Here is a 17,574-nt window from a genome sequence, read left to right as displayed (position 1 = left end):
TACATTACCTAAAGTTATTAGTTTAGTTTTTACATCTCTTCTTTTTTAAATATTTAGTTTTTACTTTTATGCTAGATTATTTATATTGAAAACAATAAAAATAAACATTTTTTGTTTGTTTGTTTTTTCTTTTTACCTATTTCTTGTTCAAATATTTTGGCCTAACACTGAAACCTCGTTTTTCCAGCATATTCAAGTTTGCCCCCAAAATGCTCACCAAGTTCCGAATCCTTCACCTCTTCACCCATCGCCTCTCTCCGAGAATCGCCGCCGGCAATGGCTCGCATCGCTTCCTCTACGGCAACCCTCTCTGCACCGCCGTCAAGCCGCCACTGACCCCGGAGTCACCGGAACTCCCAGCTTGGGTCAAGTTCTCCGACAACCCAACCCCTCCAAACGCCGACTCAGACGACGACTTCGTTATCCCTTCCCTCGCTCACTGGGTCGATGCCCACATCCTTGACGCCAAACCCAAACTCGTGACCCCAACATTCAATGAAAACAAGCACGACTATGTCGAAGCAATCAGTACACTCCTCAAGGAACACCACTCTTCCCCTGAGCTTGTTGCTCAAGCACTTGATGGACACGGTTTTCAGGTATCAAACAGTTCCGTTCAGCAGATTCTGAAGAGATTCAACAATGATTGGGTCCCAGCTTTCGGATTCTTCACTTGGGCAAAAACGCAAACAGGTTATGAGCATTCTCCTGAACTGTACAATTTGATGATTGACATACTGGGGAAGTCCAAGAATTTTGATCTTGTGTGGGAGTTGGTGGAGGAAATGGCAAAACATGAAGGGTACGTGACATTGTATACAATGACTAAGGTTTTGAGGAGGCTTACTAAGGCTGGGAAGCATGAAGATGCCATAGCAGCATTTCGTAGAATGAAGGAGTTTGGTGTCGACATGGATACCGCAGCACTTAATATGCTCATGGACGCTTTGGTGAAAGGAAATAGTGTTGAACATGCCCATGGTGTTCTTTTGGAATTTAAGAGCTTGATTCCTTTGAACTCTGGTTCTTTCAATATTTTGATGAACGGGTGGTGCAGAGTTAGGAACTTTGATCAGGCCCGGAAAGTAATGGAGGACATGAAGGAACATGGGTTTGTCCCTGATGTTTTCTCGTATAATAGCTTCATTGAATCGTATTGCCATGACAAGGATTTTCGCAAGGTGGATCAAGTTTTGGAGGAGATGAGTGAAAATGGGTGCCCCCCTAATGCTGTGACTTATACTATTGTGATGTTTGCTTTAGGGAAAGCAGGGCAACTAAGTCAAGCTTTGGAGGTTTATGAGAAGATGAAGAGCCATGGCATTGTACCTGACACTCCATTTTACAGCTCATTGATATTCATTCTTGGCAAAGCTGGGAGGTTAAAGGATGCTTGTGATGTGTTTGAGGATATGCCCAAGCAAGGGATTGTGCGAGATGTGGTGACTTACAATACAATGATTTCTACTGCTTGTGCGCACTCGCGGGAAGAAACTGCTCTTAGGTTGCTGAAGGAAATGGAAGAGAGATCATGCAAGCCGGATCTTGAGACGTATCATCCATTGCTCAAGATGTGCTGTAAAAAGAAGAGAATGAAGGTGCTCAAGTTTTTGTTGGAGCACATGTTCAAGAATGATTTGAGCCCTGATTTGGGAACTTTCTCACTTTTGGTACATGGCCTGCGTAAAAGTGGAAAACTTGATCATGCTTGCTCATTCTTTGAGGAATTGATCTCGCGGGGATTAACTCCGAGGCATGGCGCGCTCAAGCAATTGGTAAAAGATCTGGAGGCCAAGAGCATGTTAAAAGAGAAGGAACACATTGAGAAGTTGATGACACCACCAAGTATAAGATTTACTTCATAGTCAGCATAAGCTACCTGTATTTGTCCCTCATTTCATCCCATGCTATGAAAATAAAATAGAGTCGACTTTAATCTTATGTTTCTCAGTTCGCGATAGCCTTTTTTTTCGGTGTTAACTTTCTGGATAGCCTAGAATCAACAATATCTGGATGGAATGAACATACAATTTTAGGCATTGGCTAGCATGGGTCCATGGAGCACCACGTTAAAACTTCCCAAACTACTAAACGACCCTCAATCCCATTGCATCTCTCCTTTGGTGGTCTTGCACTGGCAGCTGGGCAAGACGCTGAATTTAGATGGGAACAAAAACACATGAATAACCTCATCACATTTCCATATTGCTATCTCTGGAAGATGGACCCGAAGTACAAATACAATGCTTTTCTTGATTCTATGTTTCCAAAATTAGAGAACTCATCATGAAGCCATTTAATTTAGAGGTTTGTATTCACCAAAAAAAAAAGATTAGAGGCTTTGTATTGGATCCTGATAAGTGTAATAGTTGTATTTTCCTTTTTGTAGAATAAAATAGAACCTGCTTCCTTGACCATTTCTTCCTTAATTTTCTGTTCTTAGCTATTTTTCATTGTAATACATGGCTGCATCTCAGCATGTCTGCCAGGACAGACTAATGATCCTGGATTGAAGGTTTAATATGAGCCACCTCAAATTAAAACATATCTGTTTTGAACTTTCGTCACCGCAAATCCTTGTTAATGCTGTTTCAATAGCAATGAACAACAAAAGTCCATACCTATGAAAAAAATTATAACAGCTGTTATTACTCCTTTGATTTGCGGGATTTCTGTTTCCCGTGTAATTTGTGTATTGTTTGGTTTCTCCCCTTTTTGTTTGTCAAAGGTTTGTAAACACCTTTCAGTTTATGTCACACTCTTTAACATTAAAATAGAAGGCCATAAATATAAACTTTAGTTGCAAGGAGTGAAGTTGATTTGTAAACCAGAAGTTCCTATTTGTAATTTTATCACCAAAAATCTCTACAAGAACATGATCCTTCCTTGAAAAAATGATACCTGTTATTATCTCTAATAGTAATTTCCCTATGGTATAGTTTTGATACTAGCTTCGCAAATGAGTGACAATCAGAACACATTCTAAGATTTTTCACTACCCGTATAGGTATGCCTTGAGCAGTAGTGATTAATCCATAAGCCATGGCTAGCTTCTCACTATGCCTGGCGAGCAAATGCTCCTTCTCGCGCTCATCGACGTCGACCAAGACATTGGTTGTATCAGGAACAAACCCTGCCTGGCTCAGCCTGCAGTTTATTTCTTGTAGCATTAATTCAATTTGCTTGTTCTCTGCATGTGATTCGTCACCAGATGTGAACTCGTGAATCAGACCTTGAACCTCTATTGAGCTTGATCCAGGCACTTTCTGAACCCCTTTCTCCTTCATTTGCAACCTTACTCTTGCTACATCAGTCCATTTTCCAGCTGATGCATAGATATTAGATAACAGCACCTGAATCCCCACTCTTTCAGGGGCCAATTGAGTTAACTTCTCAGCTGCATAATGAGCCAATTCAACATTCTTGTGTTTCCGACAAGCTGCTAGAAAAGATCCCCACACAACATCATTAGGTTCCATTGGCATGCTCTGTATGAGATCAAGAGCCTCTTCCAGCAACCCAGCTCGACCAAGCAAATCAATCATGCATCCATAGTGAACGATTTGAGGGCTTATTCTGTAGTTCTTTTCCATTGACTGAAAAAGTTGTCTCCCTTGGTCCACATATCCACCATGACTACATGCTGTCAATAGTGCCACAAAAACAAAATCGTCTGGTGTCACTCCTTGCTTGAGCATTTCATTGAAAAGCTCAATGGCCCCTTTTGCATTTCCCTCCACTGCCATAATTCTGATGGCAGCAGTCCACGCAGAGACATCGCGTTTTTCCATTTTTTTGAACACATGCATAGAGCTTGGAGGATCGCCACACTTTGAAAACATGTCAACCAAGGCTGTGCCAAGCTGCATGTCAATGTGAATATCATTTTTCTCAATGTAAGTATAGATCCACTTAGCAAGATCAAGAGCTCCTAAATATCCACAAGCAGAAGCAATGCCCACCATTGTCACTCTATCTCCTCCAATGCCCTGGTTCTGCATCTCCCTGAATAGCTCAATTGCTTCCACAAACATGCTTGCTTGAACCATGGCACCAATCATGGTGTTCCAGGAGACGAGATCCCTTTCTGGCATCTCATCAAAGATTCTCCAAGCTAATTCCAGATCACCGTCTCTAACCAAACCTGCAATTAAGGAGTTCCATGTCACCACCGTCTTGTTTGACATGTGCTCAAAAACTTTACAAGCAGTTTCTCTTTTGCCACATTTCATGTACATGTCAATGATGGCGTTGGAAATGTTATCCCAACCTTCAAGTCCATTCCGCAAAACAAAAGCATGGGAAGACCTCCCAACAGAAAGATCACCTAACTGTGCACAGGCTGCAATAGTAGATAACATCGTTACCTTATCCGGCCTTGGTCCTGTTTGCAGCATTTCATCCAAAATCAGTAGCACTTCACTGGCCAGCCCATGGTGCACATAATTTGACATGACAGTATTGTACATAACCAGATTCTTATCAGTACATTCATCAAAAACTCGTCTGGCAGTGGATATATCTCCACATTTCATGTACATATCAGCCAGTGCATTCACCATGAGTGTATTTAGTTTCACACCCAACTCACTAATAAAAGAGCTCACTTTTTTACCCAATTCAAAATCCTTCAACTTGGCACAAGCAGATATAACACAAACCATGGTCACAGGATTGGGTTCAACACCAGCTTCAACCATCTCAAAGAACAGAGAAACAGCCTCCTTAGCCATGTCCCTCCCAACATAACCATTGATCAAACTAGTCCAAGACACAACATTTCTCTCAGGCATTCCGTCAAACACCTTTCGTCCTAACCCAAGTTTCCCACACTCAGCATAAAAGTGTATCAAAGAGTTCCTGATAAAGATATCTTCCTCCAAACCCATCTTGACAACAACCCCATGAACTTGAACACCCTCAGAAAGTGCCATAATCTTAGAACATGCACTGAGCAAAAATGGGAAAGTGAACTTGTCAGGGACAATGCCCATGACTACCACCATGTGAATGTAAAACAAGATTGCTTGGTCACCTAGCCCAGCTGAAGCATAACCTCTAATGAGAGAGTTGCACATGAACAATGAATTACCCATGCTACCTTCAGCATCCATGATAGCATTTTGAGCATAGTCCAAGCTCTCATGGATACCTATCTTGACACAGGAAGCAACAAGCTTGTTAAGTTCAGTACTAGCCTTGTGACACAGGCCTTTCTTCATCATGTCACAGTGTAACTGCTTCAACTCTTTCAGGGTTTTGGGTGATGGGTTTGTGGCTATGGGTTTAGATTCTTTTTGGCCTGTGGGGACTAAGAGAGTAGAAGATGGATGAAGGGTTGTGGCCATTGCCATTGGTGGCTGATGCAATACAAGTTGCTCGAGCAAATGTATCTGCCAGTTCACCATTCCGCCGGCGGCACCATCCCCGTCGCCCACCACCGCCTCGCCCTCGCTGCCGACAGCTTCATCGTTGAGATTCCGGTGGAGGATTGAAGAAAGATAAGATAGAGAGGGAAAGTTAATCAGATTCAGAGAGAGAAAAGATATATAATTGCAGATTTTAATTAGAAACAAAATATAAAACCAAGGACTAAATGAAGAGGAAGTGTGTTTTATAATTATACAGAAGTTGCTGCCTGTGTGAATTGTGAATATTGCAAGTTCTATTATCATATGTTTGGTTGTGGAAAAATAATTGTGAAAAGAGAATATCATAAGAGATTAAAGTGGTGAAAAAAAATAGCAGCCCTTTAGATTGTTTAATATGTGAAAAATAAAATACAAAGTCAGGAGAAAGAAATCTCTCTCCTCTCAATCGATGAATGTTTCTTGATAAATGACATTTTTATACTAAATATTTAAATATTCATACATAAATATTATAATAGAGAGATAAAATGAGGAAATGAGGAAATGAGGAAAAAAAAAAGCACACCCCAATCTCTTGCACTTCCTCTTCAATTTGGCTTTTGGATTAGACCTAACTTAGAAGAGCTTATTTGAGCTTATCTGACAGCATTTGACCAAAAAAAAAAAAACTTATTTGACAGCATAAGCTCTTATGCCAGTGTTTGGGAGGGCTTATGCAAACAGCTTATGACATGCCATAAGCTATTTTCAGCTTATTTTCATAAACTACTCATGATAGCTTATGAAAAACAGCTTATGCTTATATACAGCTTATTTTTAATTTATTTCAATAAATTTTTAAGAGTAAAATACACTTACCCCCCTCAAGGTTTGCTAGAAAAACACTCCACCCCATTCTTATTCAAAATATACACTCCACCCCACTCATTTTATCATGTTAACTCCATCCAAAAGATGCTAACGGAATATTCCATTCAAATCAAAATTATTTAATGTAAACATATTTTTTCATTTCTTTTTTTTTTCTGGTTATTTTTTATTTTATTTTTTTCAAAAAAAAACCTCACTTTCAAATAAAAATCGTTTAACGTCAGTTCCATTTAAAAAAAAAACGTTAGTTTCAACAAAAAAGAATATAACATCACAGTTACTAGTAATACCCAGATTATAAAGATTTTTATAAATAGTGAATTATATAAAAATATTTCGAAATTAATTTCATACTAATTAAAATTTCACCAAATAAATACTAATTAAATTTATTTTTCCTAGATTTATAAAAAAATGTTGCTTATGAATTCATTGAGTAATGTATGGATATTATTTAATAAAATTCTCTTATCATATATCAATAACATCCCTCATTTTCAATTACTAAAAGTAATATATACTTTAATATTTAACATGTTATAACCAACGCTATCCAAATTAATTAATTAATTAAAATAATAATATAACTTTATATTCTTTTATGGAGTGGAAGTTTAACGTACTTTTACCATAAGTTTTAATTTAAAACTATTTCATACATATTTATTCTTGAATTATTTTATAAAATGGTTACTTTATATACCAGCTCCAACAGTATGTAAGCATTGAGAATATTTGTTTGGTCAAATATTAGAAAGTGACGTTTTTTTCTAAAAAAAAAACAGAAAAAAAAGGAAAAATAAGTTTACATTAAATAATTTTGATTTGAATGGAATATTCCGTTAGCATCTTTTTGAATGAGGTTAACTTGATAAAATGAGTGGGGTGGAGTGTATATTTTGAATAAGAATGGGGTGGAGTGTTTTTCTAGCAAACCTTGAGGGGGGTAAGTGTATTTTACTCAATTTTTAAAAATAGCTTATGAATAAGCGCTTAATTAAGATCTTATTCCAAACGGGGCCTAAGTAGCTTTTGCCTCTTCCTTATCTCACTCCTAACTCTCAAAAAATGTTTTACGTAACAATGATGGTAATTTTGACCAAAAAAAAATTGATGGTCATAAGTTCGAATTTATAATCTTATGTAAATTATCCAAAACACTCATCACTTAATATCAAGTGGCGTTTACAGTCATTTGAAAATGAATAGAAAAAAAGTATTCCAAGGAAAAAAGAATCTCGAGTCCATTATAATTTACTTCTGTCATACATTGTAGAATCACAAGTCCTGATGAACTTATATGATAAAACCACCCAGGAGGTGTAAAAGAACCTAGAAATGTACAGAAGACTTGACACTGTTTCGTGCCAACTTGTACAATGCCGATTGTTGAGCATATAAGAGCCTGTTTGGCTATGGACCAATGAACACTTATTCAAGTTTCACCACTACAAAAATCGCAGTAAATAAGATTCAATTAATGCTCTTTGGTATGAATCCAAACGGGTCTAAGTGTTGGCAGGGGTCACGGTGCTGGCATGGAAAGGGAATATCCTCTATAAATATTGCCTCATGTGGGGGGATAATAGAGAATTTGACACCCGCGAAGGCAACCTTCTATCCGTTGGCTTCTGCCACCCGAATCTTTCTAGGAATTCCTCTATCAACCTAGAAATTGAAATGGATAACTATATAGTACATGCATAAAATGGAAACGAAAAAAGAGAGCAGTTAATCACATAGAAACTGAGCAACACTCACATGCTGCAAATGGACTTTTGAGATGAAGCCAGCTCCCGGTCTGGGAAAGATTCGTCCAACCGGAAACTCAACCAGACGTAGAGGTCCAAGACCTGCAGTTTTGGCACCAATTAAAAATCTCAATAAATTCAGAAGCTCTTTAGTTCAAAATCAGTTTAGAAAATGGGTTAATCAACATTTTCCATCAAACCAAGAGGGAAAATATTGCCAATTTTGTACAAGGCTCATGGTACATGATTGGATGATTAGCTTATTTTTCTTCAAAACCAATTCTGGTACCCAGAAGTTAACTCACAAGAGTTTCTTTCCAAATTTGATTTTGGCTTTAGAGGAATTTCCAAAATGCTGGTCAAAATGACGATTGGAATTGAAATCATGAAACTGTATATTGATTGGCCCATGACAACCATTCAAGTGAACTCAAAAAATTGAAGTAACAAAAGAAACCTTGTGGATGGACTCCAGCTCCTTAAGAGCAGCTGGTGTCTTGGGCACTGTCAGTGTCCCTGGCGTAAATATTTCCCGCAGCCGGACAAGGCCTTTCTTTGCATAATTCTCTGCAAACTGGTTCATCATATGATACATCACTTCTATAACCATTCAAACTAGCATCAAAATATTTCATACTAACTATATGTTAGTTACCTGTACCAGGCCTTGAGATGAAATATCATCATCCATGTCAGCTGGACTGAATATTACAGGTATCAGTTAAAAAGCACCTGATAAGGTTAAGTGATATAAAATACATACACCCTAATTTGATCATTTTGCTAGGGTTTCTATTAATAGAATTGTCCTTGAGACTTGGGCATTACATTCTAAAAATATTATTTTCTGAAAAGGTAAGAATGTACCTGATACAGAAAAGGTACTTCTCATGCAGCCCGAGTGGAAACCCATCAATAACAGCAGCCACTTTCTGGTGGTGCCAGCGTGTAGAAATAACACCCCACAAAATAATTAAATGGAAGCCAGTAAATAATAATCAAATAATGGAGGTGTTTGATAACTGATATGAAATGTCCATGATTTAATAACAAGACAGCTATTAATAGACATACCAATACTTGTTCACAATTAACAATGAAATAATTTTCGGATAATTTGGCATTGTCAATAAAATGCTCCTGCAATATGAAAGATAGATTAGTAATTATGTAGTTTTCAATGTTAAGACATATAGGGATGTTCAGCTTTCATAATTTGACACATGACGGGAAGAGGACATAGACGCTTGTCCATGGATTTGTGACTCCTCTAAACTGAGAGAGTCACTTTAGAGGGTAAAGTAAGTCATCACAACCATTAATAATGATTACCTACTTTGAAAAGTCAATAAAACAATTCAACCAATAGTTGTGAAGACCTACCTAACCTTCTAAAGTGACTCTTTTACTTTAGAGGAGCCGGAACCCCAGATACAATATATAGACTACAAATGTAACTTACCAGTACTTGACAGAAACCATACTTTGGGTGCAATCTTGAATACATATACATCAGTTCATAGGTAGGAAGCAACCCAGCACGCTGTATTAGAATGGATATTATACACAAATCATCAATGAAAGATTTGAGATAAAGTAAATCAAGTTCAGATGAAGGTGCATCCTTATTAGAACAGGGAAATTAGGCAATAGGTTACCTCTAAAATGGGTGATGGGGAGTTCAATGATGAATGCAACAAGGGTAGATCGTCAGCATCCATGCAGGTTACTTCTCCTACAGGAAAATTTGATCCATATCTGCCAGCTCTCCCTGCAAGAATATATGCATTCAAGGCAACCAAGAATCAGATATGATCCAAATACTTAGGACATATTACAACCAAGACCACATTTAATAGAGCTTTTAAAACCTAAAGCAGATGCCAAATTCATTAGACAACATTAAAATTGGATTGATGAAAATCTAGAAAACAATACAAAAAACATCAACATTAATAGTCTTGCTGGTAGAAGGAATGAGAGATGAAGAAGGGGCATGCTAAAGCCTACAGAGGTTGGGAACAAAAATAAACTTGAACAAGAAGTTAAAATTCTTTTTTATGATGTAGCACGGGTTTTTCTAAGACACACATATTTGACGGTCCCACATAGAACATTGGCATATTTATAAGGATTCTTCAACGTTGGCCTAACTGAGCTAAATAAGTTGCTTCAAATTTAATACACAAGAAGAGCTGGCATGCCTCATGGTAAAAGTTAAGTGCAGAAAAGTTATGCAATTGAAAAATATGCGGAATTTCCAAACCAAAAAAAAAAACGTGTATGTTGACTTCAACATCAGTTATTGACAAATGAAAAGTTCAAAATAACAAATTATCAGTGTTGTTATATATCCGATACAGTCCCTTGAGCAAATTCTGGAACAAGGTCAATCTGCTTTTACGAATTTCATGCTACCTGCTATCTGTTTGATCTCAGGTACAGTCAGGTCCCGCATCTCAAAACCATCAAACTTCTTCATGGTTGAGAAAATGATCCTAGAGATGTTTAGATTAAGACCCATTCCAATGGCATCACTGGCCACAAGAACATCAAACTCGCTACTTGCATCATTGAACATGGTTGCCTGCAGTCCTAGTGAAACTATTAGCTCAGTAAATCCTTGGCATAGAGGGACAATACAAAGGAAAAGTAAAAATACTGATCAAATATACTAATAACTTAAAAACTACAAGTGAAAGAAGAGAAGGAATTTCCAAACAGACACATGAATTTTATCTGAAATCAGATAAACTGGTCATGGTCAGTATTGAAGAATTGTGTATTTACTGATTATCAGTAACATTTTCTATAGTAATTAGTTAGTTTTGTGCCAGCTGTCTTTTTCTGTTTGATTCAGTAGTTAGTAAATTAATCTAGCTTCTCCTGCAAGCTTTGTTTTCTCTGTTCTTCTATAGAAGAGCTATTTTCTGTGTAACAATCATTCATTTGAAACAATTAATATTCAGAAATCTTTTTCTCTGCACTATCGCTCTCTTTATTTTTTATTGTATCAGAGTCCATCCTAGTTCCGTTTACTGGAGACCTCTCATATATGGGTCACCCACAGATGTTCATATATGCAAATTCTATGCTTAAAATGTCTAGCCTTGGGCGTAAGGGGTGTGTTAAAAAATCTCACATTGACTAGAGATATGACCAAATAAGTGTTTATAAAATGTAGAGCAACCCTTACCCCTGAGCTAGCTTTTGGCGTAGAGTTAGGCCTAACCCAAATTCTAAGTCAGTATGACAGTTTTTGCTAGAATGAGAAATACAAAAGTCACAAGAGAAAAAAACACAGCGAAATTTTTTATCTGGGCTGTAAGCATTAAAATTTTAAAGAACACATTCCCCTGTAACAAGTTTAATTCAAAAATGAAGCCAAAAACTTCTTAGAGAGGTAGGACCTCACACCTGCCTTGTACGAGTCTCTGGTGGCAGTGAACCATAAACTACTGAACAAAGATGCCTTCCTTCTCTTTCAATTTTCTTCTGAAAAATATGAGGTCGACTTTTACAAGTTAGGCCATAGTATAGAAACACAATTTCAAATCATCTGAAAAATGTAAAAGCCTACCTTCAATCCGTATATGTCTTTACGTGAAAAGGTTACAATGCAATCACCATTTCTTACATTAGAGAAGGATCCAAGAGGAACCTTCAGTGGGACTAAAGGTGACAATCTCTCATAAAACTTAACCTGAAGCGCACATGAAGAAGAAAATTTAGTCGAAGAGAGTACAACTACATTATAATAAAAAACCATGACTAAGCACAGGGCCTCAATGAGAATGAAATTACTATAAGAAATAAGTTGTGTAATCTTTCTGCCCCATTAACCTAACCCGTCCAGAAAAAAAAGGAAGAAAGTTCTTAGTGAATGTTTGAAGGTGAAATGAAAAAACACAAGTTTCAGTACCTCAACTTCGTCACCAGTAATTTTCAACATCTCCTGAACAAGGGGAACTGCAGCTGGATCACCGCAAAGGTGAAGTTCATCTGCAGCAATGCCTAATAAAGCACGTGTAAATGAATAGCCCCTTGTACTACACCCCAACATCTAAATGCAGAAAGAAATATAAATTAGAGTGGAATAGAAGTCAACATAACAAGCAGACCAAGGAAAGCCTATCAACAAGAAGATATGGAATAATGACTAGCGAAGCTATCAATGTCATGTCAAATGCAGATGCTTCAATCATGAAAAATAATAATTTTACTTCTCAATTAGTAATACCACTAAAATTGAATCCTTGACATGAAGGATTGTTATAAGAAGTTAAAACATGACCTTACCCGAAAGTGAAGATTGTTTATCTTGGCTCATATAAACCAAAATATATTACTACGAGAGCGCTCTAGAAAGGAATCTCAGTAAAAAATTGACTTGCCTGAATTTCATCAATAACAGCGCATTGGTAATCAGAGGATACATCAGCCATTTCAACTGTAGCAGCCCTATGATTTGCACCGTCAACTTCCTCTCTCTCCTGGCCAGTAATCAGATCACAAGGAACATTTGCCTTGTTCAACCGTTTTGCTATCTCCCATGCCAACAATCTCAAAGGACCACAATATATGCCTAGAAAGTAAAAAAAAAGAAATACTTATTCTCCTTACTAAGTTTTAATCATCCCATATATACACATTACTGATAAGCTTTACCTATTTAAAGAATAGAGAAGTTATTTACCAGAAGCACTTGATTCAAGTTGCTTCAAAGCATGATATGTTTTACCACTATTTGTGGGACCAACATGCAGGATAACCCTGCGACGTTTACTCCTGGCTTGTGGATACCATGTATGAGGGGAACTAAAACAGGCAGGAATTAACCATGAGCAAGCATTTACAACAAAATTTGGAATAATAGAAGACAGACAGCAGTTTCCAGACATGTATTATTGTATACTTACGTCAAGTCAGTAAAATCGTTTCTGATGGAAGCAGTACGGGTGCTATATGGATGTACCTTGAACTGAAAGTAGAGATGAAAACGCTCCCTATTACCTGAAATATAAACAACATTGGGATTGGGTTCAAAGTCAATTACATGATAATTCAAAGGGAATTTGGAAGATAGTAATGAGGAGCGAACCGGTTAGAGCGCGAGAGAAGAAGACAGTGCTGCGGCGGAGGAAAAAGGAAGACATTGATTGTTGTTGGAAAGAGAAGAGAGTGTGAATGTGATAGAAGGAAGTCAAATAGGGGAAGAAGAGGAAGAGAAATGGAAAGAATAGAATAAAGCGCGATTGCGATTGCGGTGGCGGCGGTTGTTGAGTTTGGCCACACGATCACCGAACCTCACTCTCCGCCTCTTCAAACACGCAACATAACATTATTTTGCTTCTCTTCTGGTTCCCATTACGAATATGCTCTCTTGATTTATTTTTTATAGCTTTGGTAGACAAAACAAAACATATTATTCATGCTATATTTAAAAGATCATATTTTATTTATTTATAGAAAATATTTATGGTTTTTTAAATATATAAAAATAAAAAAATTTAAATAGGGGTAGTTTTGGTTGGGACTTGGGAGGGAGAGAAATTGATTATTTGCGACGAAAATTAACACACAATCCGTCGCAAAATCCATGCAAGTGAACCTGTGACGGAAAAATATTCCGTCGCAAAATTCTTGAGAGCCTTTGCGACGGAAAACAAGTCCGTCACAAAATTCATACCAGTGAGCTTGCGACGAGAACTTGATCCGTCACTAATATTTGCGTTGAAGAGCAAATCCGTCACAATATCCTTGAGATCCATTGCGACGGAAGATATTTCCGTCACAAAATCCATGTCAACGAGTTTGCGACGGAAATAATATCCGTCAGGAAACTTGGCGTTCACAAAATCTTGAGACTTTTGCAACGAAAGATAAATTCGTCACAAGATCCATGTCAGCGAGTTTGAGATTGCTCGGTTCTCTTAGTCATATGTGGTGGTACGTGGTCTTCCTTGACTTAGTTGTGCGACGAAGCCGCATTGACATGGTAGGGGTGCACTTACAAAAGATACTCTGACCCTCAAGTTAGTGAGAAGGAAAAGAAAGAGTCTCAACAGCTACGAAAAACTCAAGGTATTGCACAATGAGCATAAATATGTAAATGAACAATTACACTTGTATTTATTTATAGATTCATAGTTTATTAGTAATGTCTTTGTAAGTCTCTAAAAAGTCTTATAAAAGGTCTTTAGAGAGTAAAGTTACCCCTCACAACCTTGCTTGCTTGTTATTAAATGGGTCATTGTGCAACCGATCCATTTTTTTTTTCTAGGAAAGAACATAACCCTAAAGAATTTTTACACTCCATGACATAGAAATAATAATAACATATTTGATCCAGTAACTTAAGGGCTCATAAAGGATGTAGCTATAGAAGTCCATTAAAAGTGCAGTCCTCTAGCAGGGATCCTCTTCTAGTTGAGATTCAAGCCCTAAAAGGTGTAGGCGGAGAAGTTTAAGCGAGTGATTTGTGGGTCAGATTGCTTAAAGCTAGTGAATGCACTTAAAAAGAATTGGTACAACTTTGAGGTCTATGTAATGTTTTGTTGGATCTGCATCTCATTCTTCGGCGTGACTGAAATGTTTGCATTCATCATGTGCATCACGAATTGCCCAAGTGGGCTTATTGCTGAATCACAATGTGCTATGAAGGATGGGTTAGAGTCTCCTTCAGATTTAGTTTAGCCCCTTCTGACTAGAGATCTATAATTGTGTAATTTTTGTTGTTTTTCTTCTGATTAAAAAAAGGCTTAATTGTAACTTTGGTCCCTGACGTTTACAAAAGCCACGATTTTGGTCCCTCACCTAATTTAATTACATAAATCGTCCCTCACCTAACACTCTGTGAGCAACGTTAGTCATTTTGTCAATTTGCTAACGGAAGGAGGCTGAGGTGGATTAATAATATGACGTGGACGACACTGGGGAGTGAGAGAGAGTCACATGGGGGAGCACGTGACCTCCAACGGTCACCTTCTTTCCCTTTTCTCCTATAAAACAGAGGCAGCTTGCGTGTAAGGGTAAGGGTCCTTCTCCAACTACTGCAACTCGCGTGAAAGACGAAGAAGCTTCTCCAACTGCTGCAGGTCCTTGGGTTTGACGGTTATGGGGGATTTAGCGAAGGTTCATCTGCCTGTTCTGGATCTGGAAGGCGATTCCACAAGTCCAAGCCATTGAAGATTCTTTGTGATTGCGGAGTTGAAGCTCTCCTTGTAGCATCAAGGACACCATACAGTCATGGAAGGGTGTTTTATGGTTGTGGATTGTACAAGGGCCCCCATGTGACTCTCTCTCACTCCTCAGTGTTGTCCACGTCAGATTATTAATCCACCTCAGCCTCCTTCCGTTAGCAAATTGACAGAATGACTAACGTTGCTCACGGAGTGTTAGGTAAGGGACGATTTATGTAATTAAATTAGGTGAGGGACCAAAATTGTGGCTTTTGTAAATGTCAGGGACCAAAGCTGCAATTAAGCCTTAAAAAAATGAATTGAAGTTACATAAGTTCATTAAAATCACGTGTGCTATGCGTCATGAGACACAAGCTCAAAATGATTATATAAATGCAAAAGAAGGAACGTGGACGGAAATTTGGAGAGGTACAACGAATGAATCCCTCTATAATGGGAAAGAAAACTAGAGGAATAAAAAATGAGGGTTGTCGTCTCGTCTCGTTGTGTGAATCAAAATCAAAGACCACCGTCGACTCAACTGTATGAAATTGAAAACGCAATGGCACACGTCACCCCCTTTTCGTTTGTGTCAAAGTCAACCAACCTCAACCACCTGCATCAATCTTCTTCTATAAATACAACACAATACCCGCTTCCAATTCAATCATTCAATTATTTCGATCATCAATCAATAACATTATCATTCATTCTTCAATCCACTGCACTGCGCTAATACCAATGGCTTCTCCTAATAACCCTCTTATTACTCCCTACAAGATGGGTAACTTCAATCTCTCCCACAGAATCGTTTTGGCGCCGCTTACCAGAATGAGATCCTACAACAACGTTCCTCAACCCCATGCTACTCTCTATTACTCTCAGAGATCTTCCCAAGGAGGCCTTCTCATCGCCGAAGCCACCGGCGTCTCCGACACTGCTCAAGGCTATCCAAACACCCCCGGCATTTGGACAAACGAACAAGTAGAAGCGTGGAAGCCCATTGTGGACGCTGTTCATGCCAAAGGTGCTCTATTCTTCTGTCAGATTTGGCATGTTGGAAGGGTTTCATCTTCAGGTATATATTTTCATCCTGCACTTGACCTGTTCGATCAAATGCCAATGCTAATTGACTAATTTTATAATGCTTGTGATGTGTACGATTAATGTGTGTTGTTTTTCATATGATTTTGAACAGCTTTTCAGCCAAACGGGCAAGCACCCATATCTTCCACAGACAAGCCACTCGCACCGCAAGATGGCATGCAATTCACACCACCAAGGCGGCTAAGGGCGGATGAACTTCCTCATATTGTCAATGACTTCAGACTCGCTGCAAGGAATGCTATTGACGCTGGTAACTTCACTCATCTTTTAACAAATGTTATCATACTTCAATATGCTTCAATCATGATACAATGTGTTTTCAAAAGCTAGGCTGTTCATTTCTTGTTTACTAAACATCTAATATGCCCATTATGGTGCAAATTGTAGGTTTTGATGGGGTTGAGATCCATGGGGCTCATGGCTACCTGCTTGACCAATTTCTGAAAGATCAAGTGAATGACCGGACAGATGAATATGGTGGATCCCTTGAGAACCGTTGTCGATTTCCATTGGAAGTTGTTGAAGCTGTGGCGAATGAGGTAGGAGCAGAAAGAGTTGGAATTAGATTATCGCCTTTTGCAGACTATGCAGAATCTGGAGACTCTAGTCCTGACGAATTGGGGCTTTATATGGCTAATGCCCTCAATAAATACAATATTCTGTACTGTCACATGGTAGAGCCGAGAATGAAAACTCTTGGAGAAAAGTTTGAAACCCCTCACAGCCTGGTGCCAATGAGAAAAGCTTTCAATGGAACTTTTATAGTTGCTGGAGGTTATGGACGACAAGATGGGATCAATGCTATAGCTGAAAACAGGGCAGACCTTGTTGTTTATGGTCGTTTGTTCTTAGCCAATCCAGATCTACCAAAGAGATTTGCGCTTGATGCTCCTCTCAACAAGTATAAGCGGGACACTTTCTACGTTTCTGATCCAGTTGTTGGTTACACCGACTACCCGTTTCTTGAATGAAGAAATCAATGTTGTAGCATACTGCATAGAAAAGTGGAACCTCCTGATTTAATAAGCTTTTCTTCCCTTGCACATTCCTTTCTTTCTATTTTTGCAAGTTGTCTGGTCATTGTAATAGGAATTATGATGCTTGAAATTTTATTGATGTATTCTACACCCAGTTGACACATTTTTTAAATGATGAGGGCACATAGTCTGTAAAACTATTATTTGTGTGTGATAATGACACAGAATGGCAATAAGATGTTTTGGCCCTTGGGTAAAAGCTGTGTACCTGATTTTGCAATACCATATGAGCTTTGTGCTAATAAGAGGATCATTT

The 17,574-nt window shown here is 38.2% G+C and overlaps 4 protein-coding genes across 5 annotated transcripts; 2 read left to right on the top strand and 2 right to left on the bottom strand.

The window, feature by feature from the left end:
- The first annotated feature begins 162 nt into the window (after positions 1-162).
- On the top strand, positions 163-2,417 carry LOC130741378 (pentatricopeptide repeat-containing protein At3g22670, mitochondrial). The gene has a single exon (XM_057594257.1). It carries the CDS (start codon positions 210-212, stop codon positions 1,863-1,865), a length of 1,656 nt encoding a protein of 551 aa, XP_057450240.1. The 5' UTR covers positions 163-209; the 3' UTR covers positions 1,866-2,417.
- Positions 2,418-2,777: 360 nt separating this feature from the next.
- LOC130741377 (pentatricopeptide repeat-containing protein At3g22690) lies at positions 2,778-5,621 on the bottom strand. Its single transcript, XM_057594256.1, has one exon. The coding sequence runs from the start codon at positions 5,406-5,408 to the stop codon at positions 2,853-2,855; it is 2,556 nt and encodes an 851-aa protein (XP_057450239.1). The 5' UTR covers positions 5,409-5,621; the 3' UTR covers positions 2,778-2,852.
- Positions 5,622-7,390: 1,769 nt separating this feature from the next.
- Positions 7,391-13,376, bottom strand: LOC130741376 (DExH-box ATP-dependent RNA helicase DExH16, mitochondrial). 2 transcript variants are annotated; one of them, XM_057594254.1, is made up of 16 exons: positions 13,095-13,376; positions 12,913-13,006; positions 12,690-12,811; positions 12,388-12,578; positions 11,916-12,056; positions 11,574-11,696; positions 11,411-11,488; positions 10,412-10,580; positions 9,652-9,764; positions 9,456-9,536; positions 9,068-9,133; positions 8,861-8,925; positions 8,649-8,694; positions 8,451-8,567; positions 8,004-8,095; positions 7,391-7,910 (listed from the first exon to the last, which is right to left on the bottom strand). In XM_057594254.1, exons 1-16 carry the CDS (start codon positions 13,147-13,149, stop codon positions 7,799-7,801), a joined length of 1,665 nt encoding a protein of 554 aa, XP_057450237.1. In that variant the 5' UTR covers positions 13,150-13,376; the 3' UTR covers positions 7,391-7,798. The 2 variants fall into 2 exon arrangements, with proteins under 2 accessions (XP_057450237.1, XP_057450238.1); XM_057594255.1 differs by lacking the exons at positions 7,391-7,910; positions 8,004-8,095 and having other exon boundaries at positions 8,464-8,567; positions 8,649-8,725.
- Positions 13,377-15,691: 2,315 nt separating this feature from the next.
- On the top strand, positions 15,692-17,517 carry LOC130741372 (putative 12-oxophytodienoate reductase 11). Its single transcript, XM_057594249.1, has 3 exons — positions 15,692-16,252; positions 16,373-16,531; positions 16,669-17,517. The coding sequence occupies exons 1-3, from the start codon at positions 15,916-15,918 to the stop codon at positions 17,250-17,252; spliced, it is 1,080 nt and encodes a 359-aa protein (XP_057450232.1). The 5' UTR covers positions 15,692-15,915; the 3' UTR covers positions 17,253-17,517.
- Positions 17,518-17,574: the final 57 nt, after the last annotated feature.

Source organism: Lotus japonicus, chromosome 2 (assembly GCF_012489685.1).
Source record: "Lotus japonicus ecotype B-129 chromosome 2, LjGifu_v1.2".
NCBI lineage: Eukaryota > Viridiplantae > Streptophyta > Magnoliopsida > Fabales > Fabaceae > Lotus > Lotus japonicus.
The sequence above is the reverse complement of the archived record's forward strand: the minus strand, read 5'-3'. Positions and strand labels throughout refer to the sequence as shown.

What these genes read in the sequence shown, in the direction of transcription:
- LOC130741378 (XM_057594257.1), top strand. Translation starts at nt 210, where the DNA reads ATGCTCACCAAGTTCCGAATCCTTCACCTCTTCACCCATCGCCTCTCT.
- LOC130741377 (XM_057594256.1), bottom strand. Translation starts at nt 5,408, where the DNA reads ATGGTGAACTGGCAGATACATTTGCTCGAGCAACTTGTATTGCATCAG.
- LOC130741376 (XM_057594254.1), bottom strand. Translation starts at nt 13,149, where the DNA reads ATGTCTTCCTTTTTCCTCCGCCGCAGCACTGTCTTCTTCTCTCGCGCT. An exon ending in AACGATTTTACTGACTTGAC is followed by an intron (nt 12,812 to 12,912) that starts GTAAGTATACAA and finishes TGCCTGTTTTAG; the next exon opens with TTCCCCTCATACATGGTATC. An exon ending in TTACTGGTGACGAAGTTGAG is followed by an intron (nt 11,697 to 11,915) that starts GTACTGAAACTT and finishes TGTGCGCTTCAG; the next exon opens with GTTAAGTTTTATGAGAGATT.
- LOC130741372 (XM_057594249.1), top strand. Translation starts at nt 15,916, where the DNA reads ATGGCTTCTCCTAATAACCCTCTTATTACTCCCTACAAGATGGGTAAC. An exon ending in TGGAAGGGTTTCATCTTCAG is followed by an intron (nt 16,253 to 16,372) that starts GTATATATTTTC and finishes GATTTTGAACAG; the next exon opens with CTTTTCAGCCAAACGGGCAA. An exon ending in AAGGAATGCTATTGACGCTG is followed by an intron (nt 16,532 to 16,668) that starts GTAACTTCACTC and finishes TGCAAATTGTAG; the next exon opens with GTTTTGATGGGGTTGAGATC.